Source organism: Aethalodelphis obliquidens, unplaced genomic scaffold, assembly GCF_003676395.1.
Source record: "Aethalodelphis obliquidens isolate GAN/ISIS:26980383/991018 unplaced genomic scaffold, ASM367639v1 scaffold51, whole genome shotgun sequence".
Taxonomy (NCBI): domain Eukaryota; kingdom Metazoa; phylum Chordata; class Mammalia; order Artiodactyla; family Delphinidae; genus Aethalodelphis; species Aethalodelphis obliquidens.
The window spans coordinates 10,937,231-10,963,062 of NW_020837995.1; the positions used below are offsets into that span (position 1 = coordinate 10,937,231).

The window sequence follows — 25,832 nt, forward strand, 5'->3', positions numbered from 1 at the left end:
CAGCTATTATCTCTTTAAATAGTTTCTGAGGCCCTACTCTCTCTCTTCTTCTGGGACCCCTATAATACAAATGATGGTGCATTTAATGTCCCAGAGGTCTCTTAAACTATCCTCATTTGTTTTCATTCTTTTTTTCTATTCAGTTCTGTGGCAGTGATTTCCACCATTTTGTCTTCCAGCTCACTTATCCATTCTTCTGCCTTATTTATTCTGCTATTGACTCCTTCTAGTGTATTTTTCATTTCAGTTATTGTTCATCTTTGTTTGTTCTTTAAATTTTCTAGCCCTTTGTTAAACATTTCTTGTATCTTCTCGGTCTGTGCCTCCCTTCTTTGTCCAAGATCATGGATCATCTTTACTATCGTTACTCCTAATTCTTTTTCAGGTAAATTGCCTATCTCCACTTCACATAGTTGTTCTTCTGGGGTTTTATCTTGTTCCTTCGTCTGGAACATATTCCTCTGCTGCCTCATTATATCTAACTTTCTGTGTTTGCAGCCCCACAGGCTGCAGGATTATAGTTCCTCTTGCTTCTGGTGTCTGCCCCCTGGTGGATGAGGCTGGTCTAAGAGGCTTGTGTAGGCTTCCTGGTGCAAGAGACTTGTGCCTGTCCACTGGTGGGTGGAGCTGGGTCTTGTCCCTCTGGTGGGCAGGGTTGGATCAAGGGGTGGGTTTAGAGGTGGCTGTGGACTCAGGAAGACTTTACGGCAGCCTGTCTGCTGATGGGTGGGGCTGTGTTCCTGCCCTGTTGGTTGTTTGGCCTGAGGCATGCCTGCACTGTAGCTTTCAGGCTGTTGGGTGGGGTGAGGTCTTGGCATCAAAATGGTGGCCTCCAGGACAGCTCCCGCCAGTGCGTAGCCAGTACCTCTGCCACCAGTGTCCTTGTCCCCACAGTGAGCCACAGCTGCCCTCTGCCTCCCCAGGAGACCCTCAAAGACCAGCAGGTAGGTCTGGCCCAGGCTCCTATGAAGTCACTGCTTTTTCCCTAGGTCCTGGTACACGAGACCTTGTGTGCACCCACCAGGAGTGGCGTTTGTTTCTCCTGGTCCTGTGGAGTTCCTGTGATCAAGCCTTCAAATCCAAGTGCTCTGGAGGCTCCTCCTCTGATGCCAGACCCTCAGACTGTGGAGCCTGATGTGGGGCTCAGAACTCTCACTCCTGTGGGAGAACTTCTGCAATATAATTGTTTTCCAGTTTGTGGGTCACCCACCCAGTGGGTATGGGATTTGATTGTATCACAGATGCACCCCTCCTACCATCTCATCGTGGCTTCCTCTTTGTCTTTGGAAGTAGAATATCTTTTTGGTAGGTTCCAGTACTTTTCTGTTGATGGTTGTTCAGCGGTTAGTTGTGATTTTGGTGTTTTCATGAGAGGAGGTGAGCTCAGACCCTTCTACTCTGCCATCTTGTCCCAAAGTCCCATACTCTTTTAATTACTTTAGCTTTGTAGTATAGTTGAAATCAGGAAGTGTGATACCACAGGCTTTGTTATTCTTTCTCAGGATTGCTTTGGCTGTTTGGAGTCTTTTGTGGTTCCACACAAATTTTAGTATTTTTTTCTATTTTTGTGAAGAATGCCTTTGGAATTTTGATAAGAATTTTTACAGGGTTTGTGTTGAATCTATAGATAGCTTTGAATAGTATACACTTTTTAGCAATATAATTCTTCTGATCCATGAAAATGGAATGTCTTTCCATTTGTGCTATCTTCAATTTCTTTCAACAAAGACTTGTTTTGTTGTACAGATTTTTCACTTCCTTGGTTAAATTTATTCCTAGGTATTCTTTTACTGAGCATAATTGAGATTAATCCATGTCACATATATCGATAGTTTAGTCTTTTTTACTGATGAGTAGTATCCCATTGTTCATACCAATGTGTTTTCCCATCATCTGTTCATAGACATTTGGATTATTCCCCCATTGTAGTTTTAATTTCCATTCCGCTAATGACTAATGATGTTGAAACTTTTTTCATACACTTGTTTGCCATCCATATATCTTCTTTGGTGAAGTGTCCAAAACTTTTGTCCATTTTTTCTTGTTTTTATTTTCTTACTGTTGAGTTTTGAGAGTTTATGTATTCTGAATGTAAGTCCTTTATCAGATATGTGACTTACAAATATTTTCTTCCTGTCTATGATGTGTCTTTTCATTCTCTTAACAGTGTCTTTCAAAGAGAAGTTGTTAATTTTGATTAAGTCCAGTTTTGTCAATTTCTTTTTTGTGTGTGGCTTATGCTTTTGGTGTTGTGTCTGAGAAACCTTTGTGTAACCCAAAGTCACAAAAATTTTCTCCTCTGTTTTCTTTTAGAAAACTTATATGTTTTAGCTTTACATTTAGGGTAATGATCACTTTGAGTTAATTTTTGTATGTGGTGCAAGGTATAGATCAAGTTTTAATTTTTTGCATATGGATATTCAATTGATCCAGCGTTTTGGTTCTTTTTTATGATTTATTTTTGTATATTTATATTGCTATTACACTTACCTCTTTAAGCATATTTGTAAAGAGTATTTAAAATTTTTGGTCTGTGTCAAAGGTCACATTTCCCCAGGAAACAGATTTTGTGACTGAGATTTGGCAAGAAGTGAGGGAAGCAGGATTGAGTAGAGAGGGGAAATAAACTGTGATGTGGTTGCAGCAGAAGACTTGGCCATCTTATGCAGAGCTCTGAAGCTAGAATGGCCCTTCAGAGATGTCCCAAATTGAGGTTAGAGGGCTAGGCCATTATACCTCTGCATCTATCAGAAATTGGTCCCTCAGGAGGGAACGATGGGCAAGGTAGCTCCCTTTAGCCAAAAGCGCCAGTAACAGGCAGTACTCTGAACAGCTGGGATATGGGAAACCTCAGTCTTACAGGGGATATCTCACTACTCAGATATCTCACCACTCAGTCACTTCTAAAACTTCTGCTTCAGATGGTATGTGTTACCTAGTCTGTTGTATTTCTTTTACTCTTCCCATGTCTAATTATTTTGACCTGTGTGCTTATATTCCTCTGGGGATGTCCCCTATTTTGTCTAGTATTGTGTATTAGAGAAGGGCCAAAGGCCAGTTCCTAATCTGTATCAGTTCCAGTGAGAGAAGGCAAAGGGGAGCACCAGGGTGGAGATTCCAGAAATCCTGAATCAACATTGATCACTTCACGACATTGATCACTTCACGGGGCAAATCCTAGTCAGGATCCTTTGATGCTGGTAACGGCTATGTAGTTGATTTTTTGTATCTCAGTCACCAAGCTTGCCGAATTCTCTTACTAGTTCTAATAATCTATATGTCAGTTCTCTTGGACTTTCTGTGCAGGTAGTGAGTGATATTATCTGTCAATAATAACAGTTTTGTTTCTTCCTTTTCAGTTTTTTTTTTTTCTATATTGGCAAGTCTTTAGTACAATGTTGGATGACTTTAAAGGAATTTCTTCTAATGTTTCACCATCAAATAGGTTCTTTGCTATGGGGTTCTGGTATATACCCTTTATCAGAATAAAGAAATTTCCTTCTATTCCTTGTTTGCTTTCTTTCTAAAATCATGAACAGATGTTGAGTTTTATCAGATGCTTTTTCTGCATCCATTGAGGTGATCATGTTTTTTCTTTTTTAATCTTTAATGTAGTGAATTATATTCATATTAAAACTTTTATTGAGGTAAAATTCACACAACAAAGTTAAACATTTGAGCCATTTAAAAATAGGTACAATTCAGTGGGTTTTAGTATGTTTACGATGTTGTGCAGCCATTACCACTATCTAATTCCAGAATATTTCCATCTCATATATTTTTTTAACTGTTAGACTTCTATTCCTGGGATTAACCCAGTGTGGTCATGGTATATATTCTTTTTTCCAATACCTTGCTGGATTTGTACAAAACCGTTCTTTATAGGAGTTTTCATTGTAATGAAACTTTGACCCTGTTTTTTTTCTTTCCCCACATCTTTACTGGAGTATAACTGCTTTACAATGTTGCATTAGTTTCTGCTGTACAACAAAGTGAATCAGCTATATGTATACCTATATCCCCATATCCCCTCCCTCTTGAGCCTCCCTCCCACCCTCCCTATCCCACCCCTCTAGGTCATCACAAAGCACCGAGCTGATCTCCCTGTGCTATGCAGCAGCTTCCCACTAGCCATCTATTTTACATTTGGTAGTGTATATATGTCAGTGCTGCTTTCTCACTTCGTCCCAGCTTCCCCTTCCCACCCTGTGTCCTCAATTGACCCTGTTTTATTGGTTCTTTTCACAGCATCTCTGGAAGCTGATGGTGGAAGAGTCAGATTTACTGGGTCAGCTGAAGGTAATAGTTTAGCTGTTCTTTTAACTCTTAAAATGATGCTGGTGGACAATGACGTTATTCTCTATCCTCTCCTGAGAGTACTGGTTGCCTGTCCCCAGACTTCCAGAGTGGCTCCTTATGTCCTCATCCAAGTGGGCAAACTCCATCTAATGCTACAGGTTTATTACAGTACAAAGCTTTGGCTTACTTTCTTCTGGCATTATTGTGCTTTCATTGAATAAATGATATCAAAGACACACCAGTCATCCTGCCATTACTAAGTATGTCCCTTTAAAATGCCAAAAGCCTACGACCTTTTGTACGACCTTTTCAAACTGATGAAATTGGAAATTATATGCATAATTCTCTTAGGATAGTGAAAAGCTCTGCTGGATTACTGAATTGTAAATTGAAATTCTTTCTGCAGATCATTAAAGACTTTTATCTTCTGGGACGTGGAGAACTGTTTCAGGCCTTCATTGATACAGCTCAACACATGTTAAAAACACCACCCACTGCAGTAACTGAACATGGTAATTGCCCTGGGGCCCAAAAATTACCAGCTTACTGAAGTTGTAGTGTATTTCTTAGCTGCTGCCAAACCATTTAGGCCTGGGCCACATAGGAGCAGCCTAGTGAGTTACAGAGAGTGTTTCCAAAATGGAAGGCCACTCAGGTAGGCTCACACTGTTGTTACTGGGAGCAGCTTCAGCTCGTGACTCTTCCTGGAAGGGTTGGTACAGGCCTTCAAACCAGTATTTCATCTCATCAGATTATAGCCATTTATTTCTTAAGGGACATATTGAGATTTTCTTTTTTTTTTGGCCACGCCATGTGGCACATGGGATCTTAGTTCCCCAATCAGGAATCGAACCCGTGCCCCCCCGCCGCATTGGGAACGTGGAGTCTTAACCACTGGACTGCCAGGGAAGTCTCCATATTGGGACTTATGGCCACTTGTTGTATTAGAACTCGTTAGGCTGTCAGTGATGGAAAACTAACCTAGGTAGAAAAGGGGAGTGTATTTGCTATTGTATCTGTAACTCCAGCGAGACAGGGATATATCTGGTCCTGAGAACTGAAACTAGGGATTGCTAGGATTCTCTCTCTTACCTTACCTTGTCTGTGCCTCTTGTGTGCTCTTTGATGGCCTTCCAGTCCCATCTGGCCACATGGCCACCAGCAGCTCCCAGGAACATACCTCACAGAGTCTACTGGGGGAGTCAAACCTGGTCTCTCTGGTAGCAAGTTAAGGGATTCCAGGGAAAGGGTTTTGATTAGCGCAACTGGATCATATACCTATCCCTGTATCAAAGAGGTCAGACTAAGAAACGCCTACTTTGGGGACTTACCTTGTGGTCCAGTGGTTTAAGGCTCTGAGCTTCCACTGCAGGGGGCACGGGTTCGATCCCTGGTCGGGGAACTATGATCCCGCATGCCACAAGGTGCAGCAAAAAAAAAAGGAAGATATGCCTACTTCAGTAAAGTGTTCACCTTTGACCAATGGGAAGGATTACCATTCCTAATCAAACTACTTGAGGAGAGTTACATAAGGATCAGAGTCAAAAAAGAAGGGAGTGGGGCAGGAGAGGAGACAGGGTTACTGTTTTTCTAGCTCTATAAAACAATAGATGTCCACTGTGCTTACATAGGACTTTCTTGGTTGCAAGAAAACCCAATTCAAATTCACTTAAGCAAAGGAAAAAAGAGAATTTATTGATTCTCGTAACTGAAAAGGTCAGAGGTAAGATGGCTCTAGGCAGTTTTGCTCCAAGGCTTACATGACACCTTCAGGACTTGGTGTCATTCCATCTTTCACCTCTGCCTTTTCTTCTGAGACAGGCCTGCTCCGTATGGTAGCAAGATGGCTTGCAACCAAGTTCACATCCTACTGAGTCCGTGTTTATCTTGAATAAAAAATAGCTACCCTCTTTCAGAATCTGAATAGAGCCTCTGGATTGGCCTGGCTTGGGTCATGTTCATATCCCTAAACAAAACAGTGTAACAAGGTAGATCGTTCCTGGGTCACCTGCCTACCCTGACGGTCAGGTATTGTCCACCCCACTGGAACTACATGGATTGTTCTGGACAGGGGTGATTCTCCAAGGAAAACCAGGGCGCTGTTATCAGCAACAGGAGAAGGAATGCATGCTAGTCAGGCAGAAGCAACTACTGTTTACCATATCCTACTATTAGTGATAGGCGGGCTGCAGGAGAGGTGGAAAGCCAGGGGAGTCTGGATTTGTTACATAGCCAAGCCTTCTCTCAGCCCGTGTGTTCTTTCTTGCAGATGTGAATGTGGCCTTCCAACAGTCAGCACACAAGGTGCTGCTAGATGATGACAACCTCCTCCCTCTGTTGCACTTAACAATCGAGTATCATGGAAAGGAGCATAAAGGTTTGCTGTGCTTCCTTGAGTCTTTCTGCTCCTACTGGTCATTATCTGTTCTGCTTCCATCCACTTCCACAGAAACCATATCATTTTGGACCTTAGAAATCACCTAGTCCAGTGCCCTAATTTTACACAAACGAAAAGGGAAGTCAAGAGAGGCTAAGAGATGGCCAGGCCATGGTTTTGGCTTGTTTTTGTCATGCTGCTGGAATGGTCTCTGTTTATTTATAGCCACAGTTCTTTAAGTCTAAAAAAAGAATCTCTAAAAGACCTCCTAAGAGAACACCTCATGGGAGTTTCCTTGCCTTCTACAAGTCCCCTTTGTATCCCCTTTATGCTTCTGACACTGCAGGTTCGAGTGAGCGCTCATTTCATGAATGTTCCTCACCTTGTTGAAACTCTAGTTCTAGATGAGCAAAGTCATCTTCTCTGTTCTTAACAGATGCTACTCAGGCAAGAGAAGGGCCTTCTCGGGAAACTTCTCCCCGGGAAGCCCCTGCATCCGGCTGGGCAGCCCTAGGTCTTTCCTATAAAGTGCAGTGGCCACTACACATTCTCTTCACACCTGCTGTCCTGGAAAAGTGAGTATTTCTGAGTTTCTCACAGGTAATTATTACCCATCTTACTTCCACGAGAAGAAATTATCAGGAGTAGAATTGGTTGGGAGCAAGATAGCCAGCCAACTGGTTTTGTTTGTTTTCTGGCCACGCCACGCAGCTTGCAGGATCTTAGTTCCCTGACCAGAGATTGAACCCGGGCCCCCTGCAGTGGAAGCACCAAGTCCTAACCACTGGACTGCCAGGGAAGTCCCCCAGCTGGTTTTTAACAGTCTATAAGTCAGAGGCTGCAAACTCAGATGCCTTCGGGGTCCGGACAGATAACATTAATAAGTGAAGCTGCAGATGTGAGACGGTAGGAGTAGTGGATGCTGGGATGAGTGGGCGGGTCAAACCCTTAAAACCATCAGAGCTTTTTTTTTTTTTTTTTTGCGGTACGCAGGCCTCTCACTGTTGTGGCCTCTCCCGTTGCGGAGCACAGGCTCCGGACGTGCAGGCTCAGCGGCCATGGCTCACGGGCCCAGCCGCTCCGCGGCATGCGGTATCTTCCCGGACCGGGGCACAAACCCGTGTCCCCTGCATCGGCAGGCGGACTCTCAACCACTGCACCACCAGGGAAGCCCCATCAGAGCTTTTTTTTTTAATTGCAAAATAACGAGCAATTTACAGGCTGCCAGTTTCTGGCCTCTCTTCATCCTCTCCATTCCTGTTCATAACCCTCTACTTTTGGGGGGAAGAGAAGCTTAGGGTATGAGAGACTAGACATAAACTGGAAAGATAAAGCTGGTTTAGGGAGAAGACGCAGAGCCCACAGCCCACATAAGTAAGCTGCCTGGACTCTGTCCAAAGAGCCTCCGTAGCTCCCAGTCCACTTTCCTTCTCACTTGAGATGCTCTTAACACCCTTGAAGAAATCAAGCTCAGAAGTATTTTCCTAAACATTTTATTTTGAAAATTTTCAAATACAAACAAAAGTAAGGACTATCACAAACACCCATGGACACATCATCCATCTTCAGTAACTAGCAACATCACGCTGTTTGTTTCATCTCCTCTTTTTTTTTTGGCCAGAGCCTTATAAAGCAAATCCCAGACATGTCATTTCACTCCACCACTGTGCAATTCAAAAAAGCCATCTTTGAGACTTACCTGGTGGCGCAGTGGTTGAGAATCCACCTGCCAATGCAGGGGACATGGGTTCGAGCCCTGGTCCAGGAAGATCCCACATGCCGCGCAGCAACGAAGCCCGTGCGCCACAACTACTGAGCCTGCACTCTAGAGCCCGCGAGCCACAACTGCTGAGCCTGAGTGCCACAACTACTGAAGCCCGTGCACCTAGAGCCCAAGCTCTGCAACAAGAGAAGCCACCACAATGAGAAGCCCACGCACTGCAACGAAGAGTAGCCCCCGCTCACCGCAGCTAGAGAAAGCCCATGCACAGCAACGAAGACCCAACGAGAAAGACCCAATGCAGCCAAAAATAATTTTTTTTTAAAAAAGGCATCTTTTTAACATAACTACAGTGCTATTATCACACCCAGTAAAATTAACAATAATTCCTTATTATCTGATATCCAGTCCTCATTGAAATTTCCCCCATTATCTAAAAAATGTCTTATGGTTGGGTTTGTTCAAATCAGAATACAAACAAGGTGTACTATTTTCAGTACACTGTTCCATTAGAAATAATTTTTAAAGGCAGATGGAATCAGGTTATCTTATGCAAGCCAGCCTAAGAATAGGTAAATAAGCCCAGTTCCACCAGGAATCAGCTGCTCTTCCCATGCAGCTTCTCGGTACAGGGCTCAATATCAGGCAGCTACCTAGAGTTCTGTGAGGGGAGCCCTTGATTTTTTTTTTTAATTGAAGTATAGTTGGTTTACAATGTTGTGTTAGTTTCAGGTGTACTGCAAAGTGATTCATATAGATATATATGATTCTTTTTTTTCAGATTCTTTTCCATTATAGGTTATTATCTTGAATATAGTTCCCTGTGCTATACAGGAGGTCCTTGTTGGTTATCTACTTTATATATAGTCGTGTGTGTCTGTTAATCCCAAACTCCTAACCTATCCCTCCCCACCCCCACTCCCCACAGAGCCCTCAATTTTATCTCCTCTTCTGTGGGCTTCAGGGACAGAGAATCACAGCAACCAAAATCCTTGGTTCCCAACACATTCTTATTTGTCCATGCCGGGCCCTCCTTCCTCCTTCATACACACACACACACAAATGCCACAGAACCACTTTTAGAACAAAGTCTAGAACACTGGCAGTAATGTCCATCTACCTGTGTGGTCCTTCCCAGCCCTGCCCCCTTGCCTCCCCCAACCCTAAGTGACCACTACCCTAAATTCCATGTATTCTTTTCTTTTTATAAATTTTAATTTTTAAAATTTTTATTTGTTTTATATGCATTTTATTTTTGGTTGTGTTGGGTCCTCATTGCTGCACGCAGGCTTTCTCTAGTTGCAGCGAGCAGGGGCTACTCTTCGTTGCGATGCATAGGCTTCTGATTGCGGTGGCTTCTCTTGTGGAGCACGGGCTCTAGGTGCACAGGCTTCAGTAGTTGTGGCTTGCGGGTTCTAGAGCACAGGCTCAGTAGTTGCAGTGCATGGGCTTAGTTGCTCCATGGCATGTGGTATCTTCCCGGACCAGGGCTTGAACCCGTGTCCCCTGCACTGGCATGCGGATTCTTAACCACTGCGCCACTAGAGAAGTCCCTTCTATCTTTTTTACACAGTTTTATAACATCTATATATGTTCCCCCAAAGTATATATATTTTTTTTATTTAGTTGTTTTAAGCATTACAAAAAAAGGTATCAGGCTATATGTAATCTTTTTAAATTTCCTTTTTTTATTCAAAATCATATTGTTAGGAGTCATTTTATGTTGTACAGCTGAAGTTCATTCATTTTAATGGCTGTGCAATATTCCATCATATAAATAAACCAGTTTATCTGTTCCCATCTCTAGGCAAATTTATATCCTTCCTGCCTTTTGGGGAGAAATGGGTGGCACAGAGTTCTAGGGTTTGTCACGCAGGTGGGGCTTGAGGGGGGTGAAGTTTTTATCTTGAATAGTCTGGTGTTTCTGTCAAGGTACAATGTTGTTTTCAAGTACTTGCTGAGTGTGCGCCGGGTACAAGCTGAGCTGCAGCACTGCTGGGCCCTACAGATGCAGCGCAAGCACCTCAAGTCCAACCAGACCGACGCAGTCAAGTGGCGCCTAAGAAATCACATGGCCTTCTTGGTGGATAATCTTCAGTACTACCTCCAGGTCTGTGTCGAGGGATGAGTAGAAGGAAGGGGTGTGAAAAAAAAGTCCAGGAGGTTGGCAGGAGTCACTGAAGAGGAATCCTGCATTTGGTGAAAAACTGGAATTTGAGAAAATTCATGGATTATATCACTAGGCATGTTTCTTGGGGGGCATTTTAGAGGGTAGTGGAAATAAGTGGATGAAGGAGAACGAGGAATTAAGGTCCTTATCAGTAATGCAGTACTTAATTATTGTTGCCCCCTTATTTTATAGTTTGCTGTAGCTTCTGGAATCCCATAGGACTTAACCAAGTCAGTCGGCGGAGGGGATGTGGCGTGCGGGGGATGGGGGTGTGGGGGTGAGATCTGCCAAGACATTGGAGGTCGTCAGGAAGTAGGCAGATGACTTCCTACAAGGTGAGGCAACATAAGGGGGTCTTCGTTCAGCTTTAAAGGGGCTTGGATAGGAGGAAGGTGAGTGGGAACAGAGTTCCTGTTTCATCCTCTCAGGCATCTGATGTTCTTGAGTACTTAGACTATGCAAGGTACTAAAATCATTTGTGCAACTGTCTACCAGGTTGATGTGCTGGAGTCTCAGTTCTCACAGCTGCTTCATCAAATCAATTCTACCCGAGACTTTGAAAGCATCCGATTGGCTCACGACCACTTCCTGAGCAATTTGCTGGCCCAGTCCTTTATCTTGTTGAAACCTGTAAGTAGGGCTGGTTGGTTTCCTCAGACTGCTTCTAGCCTGACTGTTCCCTTAGGCACTTGCCAGGATATGGAACTATCATTAAGCAACTTTCCAATCTCTGTCTTTAAACATTTTTAACAACTTATAAAGCAAAACTAAGAGGGAATACTAAAAAGGAACTTAAATGTCTTTGAATTTCTGAAATACTATATCACAAGATGTGGTGAGCAGCTACAGATAAAAGAATATATGCTTAACCCTCAGAAGGAAGGATTTAAAGAAATTTTTAAAAACATTTCTGACACCACAGAAAGACTAATGAAAAGCATGTAGAATTTACTTTCTTAGAAATCTTGTGGATCAGGATCGACCAGTTTGGAAGTTGTTTTCACAGACAACTAGAGCAGTATCTCCCTGTGTGTGTGTGTGTACATGTGTACATACATATATTGTGTATCTCCCTCAGGGAAGTTATTCTCAGCCTTGGACCCATGTGGGAATCATCTGGGAGCTTTAAAGTAATCTAGGACCCAGAGCACTTAAATTAGTAGAACCCAGGCACCAATCTTTGAAAGCTCACAAGCTGATTCCAGTTCAAGGATGAAAAAGCAGGAAGATGAAAATGACCCCTTGTAGATTCTAATAGAACAGTTATGCTTTATCTTTGACGGGAGCTACTTGTTATTCCTCAGTTGTGCCACACTCTTTTGTTCTGGTATTTGGGGCTGCTGTTATTTTTAAGGGAGAGTGAGTTCTGTAGATGCCACTCCAAAGGGTTCTGTGAATTGAAAACAACCAAGAACCATTGTCACAGGTAGACTGTCCTTGTACAGTATGAGTGCATCCTTGGGGAAAGCAGAATATCAGAGCAGGTGATCGTCATTAAATATTTATTGAGTGCTTACTGTATGCAAGGCACTGGGGATACAAAGAGGTATAAGTCATGGCTCTGCCCTTAAGGAGCTCACAATCTAGTTGGAGAAACAGGACTTACATACATCACAGATCAGTAACAACACAGACGGCCTGAACAAACGCCAAGTAAACAGTACAGATAATATAGAGGAGAGGGAAGCAAGGGGTCGCTAAAGGCTGTGGTGGGGAAGGGAGCGCGCTGTTAGGAGTAGGACTCAAGCTGGTATTGAGGAGAGTATCCCAGGCACAGGGAACAACACTGGAAGCAAAGCTCAAGGTGGGAGCACACTCGGTGGGTCCCAGAGACAATGACTAGTTTCATGTGGCTCGAGTGGAGGTTTCGTGCAGGGTGACTAAGAATGACAGTGTCTTTGCCTGGAAGGGAAGAGTGTTTTACACATGTTGCATTTTGAGGGGCTGGCAGGACTTGCATTGTCTCTCCTGAGGTCAGATGTAGAGAATGGGAATAGGTTGGCTCTTATTTTCCCAAATCTTTAATTTCACAGGTGTATCTTCCTTTTTCTCCTAACGTCAACTGTGTTTCCTGGCTAGGTGTTTCACTGTCTGAATGAAATCTTAGATCTCTGCCACAGCTTTTGCTCGCTGGTCAGTCAGAATCTGGGACCACTGGATGAACGTGGGGCCGCCCAGCTGAGCATCCTGGTGAAGGTAAGTCAGCCTGGCCACTGAAAGTAAGCAGCCCTGTCCAAAGGACAGAGGTGGCTTTGTGGATGGGAAATCGTGATCTTTTCCTCTGAGTCAGTTAAAACATTTCCCCAATACATACACACAGAAATAATAAGATAAAAAAATGTTGGTATCAGTTTTTAAAGCAGATAATTATGTGCTGCCTGAGCGTTCAAATATAGTTCAGCCCTGAATAGTTTATTCAGCCCACCAGATATGCACTGGCTTTGTTCTTACTTTCTAACATCTAACCTCCTTACTTCCTTGAACTAACCCTCTGTTTCACTGAGATTATAATTATCTGCCTGTAACGGAAACACAGGCTCTCCCCAACCCCAGTACACAGCAGAATATATTAATTTGAAGCTGGCTGCTAAATTCCTACTGAGTATGAGAGTACTTTCATAGGAAGTCATGCATTCTATGGACTCGGTATGAAGAAGTCATTTTAGGAGCTAATAGAAATGGGAATGGGGAAGGCCAGTTGGTACTGTGGAATTTTCAGCAAGACTTTTCCAAGGAATCTCCCCTGCCCCTTCACTCCACATGGATAGCTGGTAAGTCTAAGAGGAATGACAGCTTGAGTCCTTCTCTCTTCAGGGTTTTAGCCGCCAGTCTTCACTCCTATTCAAGATTCTCTCCAGTGTTCGCAATCATCAGATCAACTCGGATTTGGCTCAACTACTGTTACGACTAGATTATAACAAATATTACACCCAGGCTGGTGGCACCCTGGGCAGGTAGGAACAACTGCCTTTGGGGCACTCAGTGGACTGTGTGTGTGTGGCTTTGTAACGAGTTGCAGAATTCCAGAGCTGGAAGGAGACTTTAGCCATCATCTAGTCCAAATACCCTCCTTTTATAAACAAGCAAAGTAAGGCTCAGCGAGAGAAAGGGCTGTGTCTGATCATCAGTGAAGATTATTTTGCAGTCAAAGTCATCAGAGTAAAGAAACAACACTCCTGGCGCTGAGGCAGGGCGTCAGTCCCTAGCGTGACGCGAACCGGCTGTGCAGCCTTAGCATCCCCCACCCCAGCCTCCCTGCCCCCCAGCTTCTTGCCTCTGAAAGGAGGGGACTGCTCCTTCTAACTCCAAACTTTTTAAAAATCTAATAGTGAGACTCAGTGGTAGATGTCTTCTCTGAGGTCTGTCCCATTCAAAAAAGCAATTTATTATTCTGCTTTCTCTCTCTGAAATGTCAAGCAGATTTCTCCTAAGTGATTTTATTAGCAAGAAGAATTTTAAGATGAGATTATCTAGATCACAGGTTGCCCTGATTCATATTTCTTTGAAGAAAATCTTGGGAAAGCATGATATTTTGATGCAATTCTTTTTTTTCTTTTGCAGTTTCGGGATGTGAGAATTTCTGGTCCACAAACTAAGTCAGTCAATCCCCTGCGTTGTAACAGAAGATTCAAAACAAACATCCCATTCTCTGGCCAGACACTGTATGTCTGCAGCTACTGGAAAAGCTCTACCTTTTCTCCTAGAAGCAGTTATTGAACATCCATGGATACAAATCCTCCCCCCTCCTTCCCATGTGGAAGGGGCACCTGCCCCACCTTAGGGGAGTTCTTAACCCATCCACCAAGGAGGACTTGTGGCGTCAGCCCTCCCTCTGCTGACCATGCAGGATCTGTTACATTGAGAACATTTGTCGGATATGTTCATTTACTGAGCACCTATATGCCTAGGTACTGTTCAAACTGGAAGAGACACAGCAGTAAGCTATACAGATCAGAACGTTAAATGGCTCATGTGAAAAAGGAATTACATTTATTAATAAGTCAAATTCTGGCTGTTACCACTGAGCAAGAAAGGCACCAGGTAAGACAGGCTTCCCCACACCCCACAGACCTCCTTTCCTCTTTCAGAAATTAAAACTGAGCATCTCCTATCCTTAAGGATCTTCAAAACTGTGAATCTGAAGAATTTTACCAGTAACTTCCAATTATTTCAGATTGGTAAGAGGGTAATAATTCTGGCTATTGACAATGTATTCAAAGTATTTTTTAACAAAGAAAAAAGGTCCTTAAGAAAAAAAATTGTTAGATTTCGAATAGTGAAAGATGCAGGTCTAATTATCCCACTTAGAAGGACCACAGGAGTAATCTGGCTCAACCATCACTGATAACCATCAATCTTCATATCAGTGTGAACCGAAATATTCATTGAATAACCCCCTCCAAACTGAAAAAGAATGCAGCATGCTGGCCTCAGTGTGTAGCCACTCAATCTGGTCCTCATCTCTATATCTTCCACCACATACTATACACCCTTATTCCCTGTAATTGCCAGCTAAAGATGACCCCCTTCCACTGCTTCCTCTGGAGCAGAGGTTAGCAAACTATGGCCAGCCACCTGTTTTTGTAAAATAAAGTTTTATTGGGACACAGTCACACTCATTTGCTTACCTATTGTCTACAGTTGCTTTCATGCTGTCGTAGCAAAGATAAGTAGTTGTGGCACACCAAATGGCCAAAAAAGCCTAAAATATTTACTGTCTATCTGGAAGAAAAAAAAGATATTTAAGCCCACTTTAGAGAATGAGAGGACATCAACAGGGATGATGCTAGGAGTACAGAAGGAACAGCTTCCAGCAACTGTAACAGTAACCGTAATAAAATTTTGGACCTCTGGCTAGAGCTTCTAACAAACATTTCCAAGTGTTATCACTGTTTCTCATGTTTATATCCTTGCAGCAAGTCGTCGTTTATAGTCACCACCCATTCACAACAATTGGTCCTTTACCCTTTTGGCTGAGCATACAGTACCCACAGGTCAGCTGTTAGTGAGCTCAACTCTAAAGAGAGACTTTTTTTTTCATTGACAGAAAACTAAGAGCTGTGCCCAATTCCACTCAACTTCTGCCACAACTATAAATCTGGGCCTGTTGTAAAATCAGGTTTTTGAAAGTGCAGAATTTTAGACAGCCCAGGTTAATCTTTTGACAGACAATGGTACCACAGAAAACTTTAAAAAAAATTCACTCCTTGTTATTTTCCTTGGCTAGCTGTCCTTCTACAGTGAACAAGCCCATTGAAAACTGCAGAGAAGGTACTATGTTTGTCTTGCTATTTGTTGAGATTAAGCTCAAAGAAATGGATGAAGAAATCCCAGTTACTACAACCAGAGATTCAACATTTATTTTATCATAAAAGTCCAGCAAATAAAAGTATATACAAGATCCATGCAAGGAATCCGGTTACACACAAGACACATTTAAAACCTGGTTAAAACACAGTCTCCACAACACCAGGGAATAAAACCGGTAAGACCGAGTATCCTTAGTGAGAAACATAATCGTGTTTATATTTTGGATGCTGCTTGAATCCAATTCTTTGCCCAACAATGAGGCACTGGATCACCCACTCTTGTGACACCACAGGCAGCTGCAATGCTTCAGCACACTTCAGCACCGAGGCTGGGCACGAGGGGTCCGTCACCACCACATCAAATACCCCTAAAGCAATATCTGCAGGAAGCAGGGGAAGGTGAGTGAGGAAAGGAGACTCAATTTAGTCCTCCAGTTAAAAGACAGATGAGCCTTCTCACCAGTATATCCCGCTCTGCCCAAACTAAAGCCCTTCATGTCAAACACAGTGCCAGTGATCACAACCAAAAGTGAAAAGTCACAATCACTATGTGCTGGCCTTGAGTTTAGCAGGTATACCGGTGGACACCAGGAGAAGCATAAACAGCCCGGTGCGTCACTCATGTTGGCTCACCTCTTGAAGGTGGTACTTTTCTTCTCTTAGAAACACGGGTAAGGTCAGCCTATCAAGACTGAGACTTAGACCACAAGGCCTAAGTGCTACGGGTCATGGACATCCTTGGAGCAATAACAACACACACAAACTTTTCAGGTACCTTTGTTATGGGCACTTGAATGGTGCTGCTTCACAGAGGCTGCCCCCCCAGTCATGAGGATCTCAGACCAGAGCTCCAGGAAGTTCTGCTGTTGGTCTGATACCAAGAGTACCTTCAGATTCTGGAAAGGGTTTTCACGGGGTTGCCTACGAAGGAGTCAGAGGAACAGCACAACAGATAATATCCAATGACAGCCTTTCTGCAAAGGGACGCAGGTACAGCTGACTGCTTTCAATAGCCCTGCGTTAGGGTATCACCCCCCGCCCCTTCCCTCTTTCTCTGAATGATGTGTATTTTCTGAGATCCTGACCTTCTCATCTACCCCTTCTGATTTCCATGTTTATCCTGAGGCCAAGTTTAAGCCAAATCATGCTCCTGAGCCTGTATTTTTAAACGTGTTGCTTAAAACAAGTTGAGAATATTGAATCTACATGAAAATCTCACACATTTTCAAAAGGTCCCTAACCAATATACTCTAGGATAATAAACTAGATGAACTGCTAAAATAATCTCAAACCCACTGAAATTCTGTAATTTATCCTATGATCATTCTAGTTTCTAGAAATATTTACTCTCCTAGATTCTCCCCCTCTGGAAGCTTGCTGTCTTCCTGTCTGCCGTTCTAGATGGGCTCTCAGCTACTCACCAATCCAGAATTTTTTGCTCCTCGAGGCTGTACCCAGCTGGCAGCAGATAATTGCGGTAATTCTGGAGCTGGTTGGCATGGCAACTATCATGGACCCAGACATGAGACACACAAGGAATCCCACTGGCAAGGCACAGGAAGTACTTCCGGGTTCGACAATGCTGATCCGCAATTAGGAGACACTGGTAGGCTGTATTACACTGGAAGAAAAGGAACGGCACCCATGGGTCTAGTGACTTCTAGGGAAAGCCCCTGAATAGTAGCCTTAATGAGTCATAGGGAACAGATCTGAACACTTCCATATACTATCCAAAATGTGACTGAGTCTGTCCTTCTGCTCAAGGCCTGTTCTCTCACTAAAAAGCCCAAGTAGCTTCCCTAGATAATCCCCCTGCCTCACCTGCAGCTTTCTGGGGGCTTAAATCCTCAAGGGACAACCAAACCCCAAGTATTTGGCCAACACTGTAACAGGGATTGCTATTAAACACCAATTTTAATCTGCTTTTGTCCCAGCAACAGAACCACAGCTATTAAGTAACCCAAGGTTCTAACTTCTCTTCCTTGTACACAGTAAAAATTCTGTTTCATGCGACAATGTTTTGGCAGTTTCCCAGTTCCTGAAATCTCTAGCAACTGTATCCATCGTCCCCGGCCCCTATCAGCCTTCTCGGTACAGCAAGTGGACTCTTCTCATCACTGCCCCTTTGGGAATCTACACAAAGAAACTCCTCACCTGGGCTTCATTGAAGTCTTCGAGAATATAGCCAGCTCCTGCTCGAAGCTGGGATTCTGTGTATTGCTTGTTGAAAGGAGGAATTTCTAAAAATTCTATTAAAGAGACATTACCAAGATAATAGTTACTACCAGCTGTTTTTTTATTTGCTACTTTATGCCTGCTTCTTACTGCCCCCTTTTCTACTCCCCAGCTATCTCCACAGCACTGTATCCCAAAGATGCAGGTGAAGGGCTTCCCCATGGGTCAGAAAGAGATCTGTCTTGAGGCCTATAAAATGCTGCCAAAAGAAGGGAAAGAGCAGGAGGGGTGGGGGAAGATGAGAAATGGAGGCAGGTCCTACACCTGAAAACATCAAATGTTTCTATACTAAGAATGAGTCATGGGACTGTGCACAGGGATGGACACGCACCCACTTCCCACAGTGCTGTACTCCAACTTGAGTAACCCTTACCATCAGGAAGTTCCTCCTTATGTCTACCCTAAATCTCTCCTTCTGCAAACTAAGCCTATTTCCTCTAATTCTGCCTTCTCTGGAGATGAAGAATGACTGATTAGCACTTTTTATAATAAAGCCTTCAAATTTGCCCTTCATCAGCATTTTACCCCCTTATACACTAAATCTTTGATAAACCAAAATGCTCAAAGAAAACAGGGTTTCTAAAATTTAACTAATTAAAGTGAAGTTTAGCCAGAAAATCCTGATTCAACCTTTTATTGAAAACTATCTCCCTTTGATGGTCTTGAAGTACCTCAGGACACTGAACATCAATGACTGCTCTATAGTCTTTTTTTTTTTTTGCGGTATGCGGGCCTCTCACTGTTGTGGCCTCTCCCATTGCGGAGCACAGGCTCCGGACACACAGGCTCAGCGGCCATGGTTCACGGGCGCAGCCACTCCGTGGCATGTGGGATCTTCCCGGACCGGGGCACGAACCCACGTCCCCTGCATCGGCAGGCGGACTCTCAACCACTGCGTCACCAGGGCTTCCCTGCTCTATAATCTTGAGGGTGAAGTAGAAGTAGAAGTTATGAGACATGAGGCTGAAGCTATAATGACCCTAGGCAATTAGAAATTGCTTCTTTTGACCAATATCTAATTTGAGCTTGTTTTCTCGTCATCTGCTCCTCTTATATAAATAACACATTAAAAATATATTTTATTTAATTAGGAAATTGTAGAAATTAAGCTCTATTGAACTTATCACCAATAAAAAACCCAACCAAATGTATAAAAGTTCAGTGCCAAGACCACTCCCTTCCCCCTCATACCCGTAGTAAAACCTGCTGGAGCAGACCCCCTGAGGAGGCTGCCCAGCCCCCTGCTCTCTGGTGCCCTCCCTGCTGCTGGGGCTGCTCAGGCAGTGTTGATGCCTCAAACTCAGGCCTCTGTTTAGGTCTGACTGGCCAGCCTATTCACTTTTATTGCTCTTTTCTTGAAAATGAAAACTCAAAATGAAACTGGAAACTCTAAAGGGTTATAAGAAACTCAGAATACAGCAAGACTATTTCTGTTTTGCCGTGGCATCCTCGACCCATATCAATATATCATGCCACAATTTTCAGTACCAGCACTCTGCTGCTGAGTCACTGCCAAGGCCCTGCACAGCTCTTTATTTGTCTCAAGACTTCTATTTTATGTCTAACTTAATCCAGGACCGTTTCTAGTCCCAACCTGTTTAGATTTTAATCCCCATCTATATTTCCTGCATTTGTGTAATCAAATATTACCCTGTCTAGGCAGTCCCTTTCTCTAATTTTTCTCAGTTAGTTTGGATTTAATTTTCTTTACTTTTGACTTCATGAATGGCCCTGCCAACCAGAGGCTAAAATGAACAGGTTTTTAATTCCATCATCTAAATCAAGGATGAAGGTACTAAAACCTAACTCTGGAGTCCATCCCTGTGGCTGATGGGTCCCTGATGGTGTGCCACCTAACGAGACTAGGTGCCATATTCTTAACTCGTTACTAAGTATGTCTCACAAGACTGATTCAAATATTTTACTGAGCTCCCGATATAAATAAAAGAGATTCCCATTTATCTGGAAGATATACCACATAGTTTCTTAAAAACTGTAATTCTGTGGAGGACCATTCTAATACAAACGTCTCGGGCTTCTTGAGATAGACGAACCTTTAAACATTCTCATATACCAAAAATATCAAAGGATTTTCGTACTGTTGGGGCAATGTCTAAGGATGAAGGAGCAACATAAAGCAGACATATTCACCATAACCACACTTTCTATAAGAAACATGGAGATCCCTCTAAAAAACTGTCCAAATTCCTCCTCATTTAGACAAAACCTACCTCCCCTCACACATGGTTACAAGAATGGGATTAAAAACATGTGATATATCTGCAAAGGGGAATGGAGGGAATTCTCAGGTTTATTAAATCTCACACAGGCTCACAGATTTTGAAGGAATTTGACAGTTTGCATCTCATACCAAAGCCAGCTTTCTTAGGCATGCTGTACTAATCAACAAATAAAACATCTATAGAGCTGCTTTGTGAAGTCCTGGTCTAGGAAAGGGCTACGAGTGTGGTGAAGAATAAAGACTAGAGTCCATCAATATTGTGAAAGCAAAACCAGACCACGAACACTGTTTTGATACCATGACACCTCTTCACAGAAACCTCAAGGGACTCCCAATCCCTTATGATCAAAGTCAAAATACATTCTTGGCTAGGAAACTCCTCACACACCTCATTTCCCACTGTACCTATCTGAATTGTCTGACAAACCAGGCCTGATCCACACTTAATCTTGAAACCCCCCCACTCTACACCTGCTCCCACACCCTAAAGCCTCAATACTCACGACTGTTTGTGCACCTTCCAGATAGTATAAACCTCAATTGCAACTCCCTGACCACCCTTCCCACGTCCCTGAACAGATCTCCACATAGCTGTAGCTGGTGAGATATAGCTTTGGTTAATTAAGAAAATCAGGGGCTTCCCTGGTGGTGCAGTGGTTAAGAATCCGCCTGCCAATGCAGGGGACACGGGTTTGAGCCCTGGTCCGGGAAGATTCCCACATGCCGCGGAGCAACTGAGCCCACGTGCCACCACTACTGAGCCTGCACTCTAGAGCCCGCGAGCCACAAATACTGAGCCCGTGCGCCTAGAGCCCGTGCTCCGCAACAAGAGAAGCCACCACAATGAGAAGCCCGTGCACCGCAAAGAGTGGCCCCCTCTCCCCAACTTGAGAAAAGCCCGCGTGCAGCAATGAAGACCCAACACAGCCAAAAGTAAAATAAATAATAAAATAAATTTAAAAGAAAATCATCCACATACCTGAAGCGCCAACCATCACAGATCTGCAGTTGGTGCTATTTTCTGATAACGATGTTCCCTGATTCGATTCCCTCTTGCAAGACTCAGCATTAGTCAGAACTCTAACTTGTAGAACATCATTCCATTTGGACTGTTAGTCTTTGCAGACACATTTGGGTACTGCACTGCTGTCAGTCACTTATATTGCAATGTATATTTGTACCTGCCCAGTTTTCTCTCCTAGATCACACACTCTTTAGACATGTCAAATAATTTCTACCTCTCCCCATTGCAGTCTACTCAAACCCTGAGTAACAGACAACACAGAAATGTGTAGGTTTAGTTTAAGGTTGAAACACAAGAGTTGAAAAGGTCTAGAGGCTCTTTCTCTGAAATCACCCTGGGACACTGGGTACCTCACATTCCCAGTCTTACACACAGACCTCAAGAGAATAAACTTCACTCTAGCCCCTAGAACACAAATGGGAAGGATGGCAGGGCATTCAGAAACCTGACTGACATGGATGATTTGATTGTAGTAGGTAAAGTTAACGTTGGGTTCTAAGTCCCAAGTCTACCATTATCGTGGATAAAAAGCAATTATTTGACCTCTCCAAGCTTGTTTCCGCGTCTATAAAATGTAACATCTATCTCCCGTCTGCCTCACAGGATTGTTTTGAGGAACTGATCACTAAAAGGAATTCTGTGAGAATAGTCTATAAACCAAGAAGCAGGGTTAAATTAATTTTCCCTGACAGTGATTCCAGTTGCCACTTGCTCTTCCTCCTCTACAGATGGTTCATAAAGTGAATGGAAAGGAAGGAAGTACACATGTTAGAGCCCTCAGGGCTTCTTAGGGTCTTACCCTCCTCTTCCTCACTGCTTCCTGTAGGACCATCTGGCAATTTGGAGCGGCTAGCCAACTTGTCGCTTGTTGTGGCCATGGTGAGGAGAAAGGCATAGCCCAGAAACAAGGTCTTGTTGAGGGGCAGAGGCCCTCTCTGCTCTTCCAGGGCAGAGGGTTCACCCATGTTGTCTCCACTCTCACAGGGGCTCACAAACTCTCCTGCCCCCACTGCACCTGGGAAGGACAGAGGCACAGGGTACAGACCATTCCTGGGCACGATGGGATGTGCAGGCAGTGTCCTGATGAACTTTTTTGAGCTATAAACCAAGGACCAATCCTATGGCCAACAACCTAGGAACAAGTTTGCAGTGCAGAGAAGTTCTATGTATTTAAGTTTTACAGTCATGACAATGTATACATTATTTTCATAAGTGAAAATCAACTAGTATTGTTTTCATACAGCCAAACCAAATACTTCTGAGGTCATCTGCAGAAAAGGTGATTCTAATACAAAGATAAAGTAAAAGTGAAAAACGTTTGGAAATCTTCAGCCCACTTCCTCTGCCCAGTGCCCTGATTTCCCCAGGATATGTGATATCTTGAAGCAGCCTTTGAAAAAGTGGGTTCACCAAGAAATGTCCCCAGCAGATACTCCCACCCTATCCCTGACCCTCACCAGAACAGTGCACAGAACTTTGTAATAAAGTGTTTTTACGTGTTGATAGAACAATATCAAAACAGCCTGCTTCAACTGCCCCCGTTTTCAACACCTGGGAGTAGGTAAGTGAATCAGCCAGTCCAGAACACCCATGCTCGGAGTGCCCCAATAAATCCTCGAGAAGAAAACAAATACCTGACTTGGAGAAGCTGAATCGTAGGCTCATTAGGAGGCTAAGATGACAGACAGGTCATGCCTCCCTAAAATAAAACCAGCAGCAAGAGAACAGTCTGATGTAGCATGTATAAGCCTGGGCTTCAAAATCAGACTGCCTGAGTCTGAATTCTGGATTACTGTGTCACCTTGGGAAAGTTAGCCAACTTTTCTGTGCCTCAGATTCTTCAACTATAAAGTGAATTCTAGCACCTATACCTCATAGGGATTATATGAGGTAGTATGTATGACGCACTTAATTCCATGCCTCACATACCCTGAAACACAGCAGAGGTGTTAGATAGATATGGAGATGACACAACTCAAATACGCAGGAAACAAAAGCAGCTCTGGTGCCAGGACGATGTAACAACCAATGAACTTGCTCAGTTTGCGAGACTCAGAAAGCGCCCTTGGGGCAGATTCTGAGGACTTTACCTCTGTGTCTCCAGAAGCCACAGTGGCTGGGCCTGGGTCACAGCAGAGACCCAGTAAACAATAAATGGATTGAACTCCTCTATTAATATGACTTGAGGGACTAGAAAGGGGTTATTTGGGGGTAGGTAGGGAGAGGGGAGATACAAGCCAAGGTACTGGCTTTCAATAGGACATCCGGGAAAGCCAAAGGGCCCTGAGCACAAGGGAGAGGGGAGCAGAGCTTCTGGACGGAAATGGTGCCAGGAAAAGGAAGAGGTCTAAGAAAAATTTCACCTATTTTGAATCTGCTCAAATGCATTACATTTCCTCTCCCTCCTAGAGCCAACACCGGGGTCAGCGGATGTTGCCAATCAAGACCCGGCTTCCTATCTACCCAACTGGACTCTGCTGGGAGATGGAGGTTTGTGCAGGACTCCAGCTGTGTAACCGCGATGGAGGAGCCATTGCGTGTATCAGGCTCTGTCTCTCCAGCAGCTGACCCTGCATTTGCTGTGGTCTGAGGGAGAATGAGGCAAAAGGGAGCACTCACCAGGTTTCACAGTGGCAGATTTCCGGCCTCGCTTGGCAGGGGACCGTTCCTCCTCAGAAGTGGTAAGTTTTCTTTTGCCTGAGGGAACTCCGGTGGAGGCACGAGGGCTTTCTGTGATCTTCCGGGTAGGGGTTGTACTGCTGCTGCTGGAGGCAGTGGGGGTGGCAGGGGAGCTGATGTTACTTCGCCGCTTCCGTTTCCCTTCCACCAAATTGTCTATGGGAGGATAAGCCGCAGGTGAGTCAACTCCCATGGTCTGAGGCCCTGAACGCCAAGAAGCTGGGCACAGCCTGATTCAGAGACCGCTACACCCTTTCCCCCACCTCCCATGGGGGCAGGAAGCCTCTTTTAAGGCCACCATATTTTCTGTTTCAGTCTCTGCCATGACTAAAATGTGCTGGGTCCCTTATAGAACTGGGGAGGCCAAAAAAAATCTGAGGACTTACTATTTGGTCTTGGCGAGAAAACAGAGCTATGAAGTGGCTCCAAAAACACTGGCTCATTACCATCTCATAAACGACCAAGGAATGATAAGATTCAGGGAAGCATTACCGATTGCTCTAAAAACCACTCCTCCTACCACAAGCAGGCCAGGGTCCAGAGGCAGTTAGCTGTTCAGGAAGCAGAGGTCTTACCTAAGCTGATATCTGCTGCCTTGGTGAGGGGCGTCACTGCCTCATATGGGCCTAGGCCGTACTGCTCTCTCAGTCTGTTTCCTTGCTCCAAGGACAAGATGACAGCCATTCGCTTATACCACTTCCTTTGGCCTTCTTTTTCAATGCTGTAGTACAGCTCTCCAGACTCCTTCCTATGCCCTTTCACCACTCCTGGGTAGGAAAAACATAAAAGCAGCTTGCTGTTTAGGCTGTTCAGCATCCACTCAGAGCAGGCCTGAGTCAGGGAATTAGAGGAGGTACAACAGAGGACTGCAGTTAGGGCTGCACAGAACCCTGGCTGTCAATCCCAGACACCGCACCACTTAGGGTACATGTAGACACCACCCAGGGACTGGACCGTGAAGCTTCTCAGCAGAAGGAGCCCTTCAGTTATAAAATAAAGCTTCCTAAAGCCAGCCTTTGTGGGTTGTTAGCGGTTCAAATGGTTCTTGAAGTGAAACGGCATGTGGTTTGTTAAACAGTCCCATTACAACTTTACTAAACCTTTCCTTCTTGGTTTCTTTGGAGGCTGGGTGGTAATTCTTGAGTTAAGTTGTAGATGAAAGATGACATCATTCAAAGAGAGAAAGCATGTGTCTGTGTAGCAAAATCACAATAGAGATATAGACCAGAGAAAGGAAAAAAATAAATCCTGCCTCTCCTCCCTAATCTTCCCTCCTTATTATCTACTTTTCTGCTCTTGTTCTGATTCAGAACCTCAAGATAAGGCCTTTAGATTAGAAGGAACACGATGTGGGGTATAAAAGGAAACTGGGCTAGAATTCAGGAGACCTGAGCCTAGGCCTAATTCTGCTACCACCAAGCTGTGTGATCTTGGGCAAGACCCATTTCCAATCCTATAAAAAAGATACATATATAAATATAAACATAAATGCAACACACATATGATATAAAAACAGGGCACTAATGTGAATACTTTTTCATTCCTATGAACAGAAGGGTTCATTTGTTCTCTCCCATTAGCCTGTGCTTAAATGAAGGGCTAAAGAAACCCAGAGCATGCACCAAGGGGGAAAAAGCGATAGAGGAGAAAGCAGGCCTTGGTTCTCTCCCTCACCTATGCCACAGAATCACTCTCTTTCCCCTTTGCTTGTTCATCTCCTGGCTTAAATCTCTAAATCAAAAAGACCCCTCAAGAGCACAAAGAAGCCCAAGGCCAA

At 43.9% G+C, this 25,832-nt stretch overlaps 2 protein-coding genes across 15 annotated transcripts in view; one reads left to right on the forward strand and one right to left on the reverse strand.

Moving 5' to 3' along the window:
- The window catches only part of TUBGCP4 (tubulin gamma complex component 4), a 48,900-nt gene extending 30,887 nt beyond the window's left edge, over window positions 1-18,013 (forward strand). For 3 of the 4 annotated variants that reach the window (XM_027084112.1, XM_027084115.1, XM_027084114.1), the window contains 9 exons: window positions 4,249-4,299; window positions 4,706-4,811; window positions 6,569-6,676; window positions 7,113-7,251; window positions 10,329-10,506; window positions 11,062-11,196; window positions 12,646-12,762; window positions 13,381-13,520; window positions 14,128-15,441. In XM_027084112.1, coding sequence (XP_026939913.1) covers window positions 4,249-4,299; window positions 4,706-4,811; window positions 6,569-6,676; window positions 7,113-7,251; window positions 10,329-10,506; window positions 11,062-11,196; window positions 12,646-12,762; window positions 13,381-13,520; window positions 14,128-14,140 — 987 coding nt within the window. In that variant the 3' untranslated portion in view covers window positions 14,141-15,441. Of the gene's footprint in view, window positions 1-4,248; window positions 4,300-4,705; window positions 4,812-6,568; window positions 6,677-7,112; window positions 7,252-10,328; window positions 10,507-11,061; window positions 11,197-12,645; window positions 12,763-13,380; window positions 13,521-14,127; window positions 15,442-17,902 lie in introns of those variants that run through there. The other variant, XM_027084113.1, reaches the window with a different exon arrangement.
- Window positions 15,901-25,832, reverse strand: part of TP53BP1 (tumor protein p53 binding protein 1) — a 66,584-nt gene continuing 56,652 nt past the window's right edge. For 10 of the 11 annotated variants that reach the window (XM_027084097.1, XM_027084103.1, XM_027084102.1 and 7 more), the window contains 7 exons: window positions 24,631-24,822; window positions 23,996-24,211; window positions 22,176-22,391; window positions 18,030-18,124; window positions 17,297-17,496; window positions 16,651-16,796; window positions 15,901-16,255 (listed from right to left, as the gene is read on the reverse strand). In XM_027084097.1, coding sequence (XP_026939898.1) covers window positions 16,068-16,255; window positions 16,651-16,796; window positions 17,297-17,496; window positions 18,030-18,124; window positions 22,176-22,391; window positions 23,996-24,211; window positions 24,631-24,822 — 1,253 coding nt within the window. In that variant the 3' untranslated portion in view covers window positions 15,901-16,067. Of the gene's footprint in view, window positions 16,256-16,650; window positions 16,797-17,296; window positions 17,497-18,029; window positions 18,125-21,331; window positions 22,392-23,995; window positions 24,212-24,630; window positions 24,823-25,832 lie in introns of those variants that run through there. The other variant, XR_003428212.1, reaches the window with a different exon arrangement.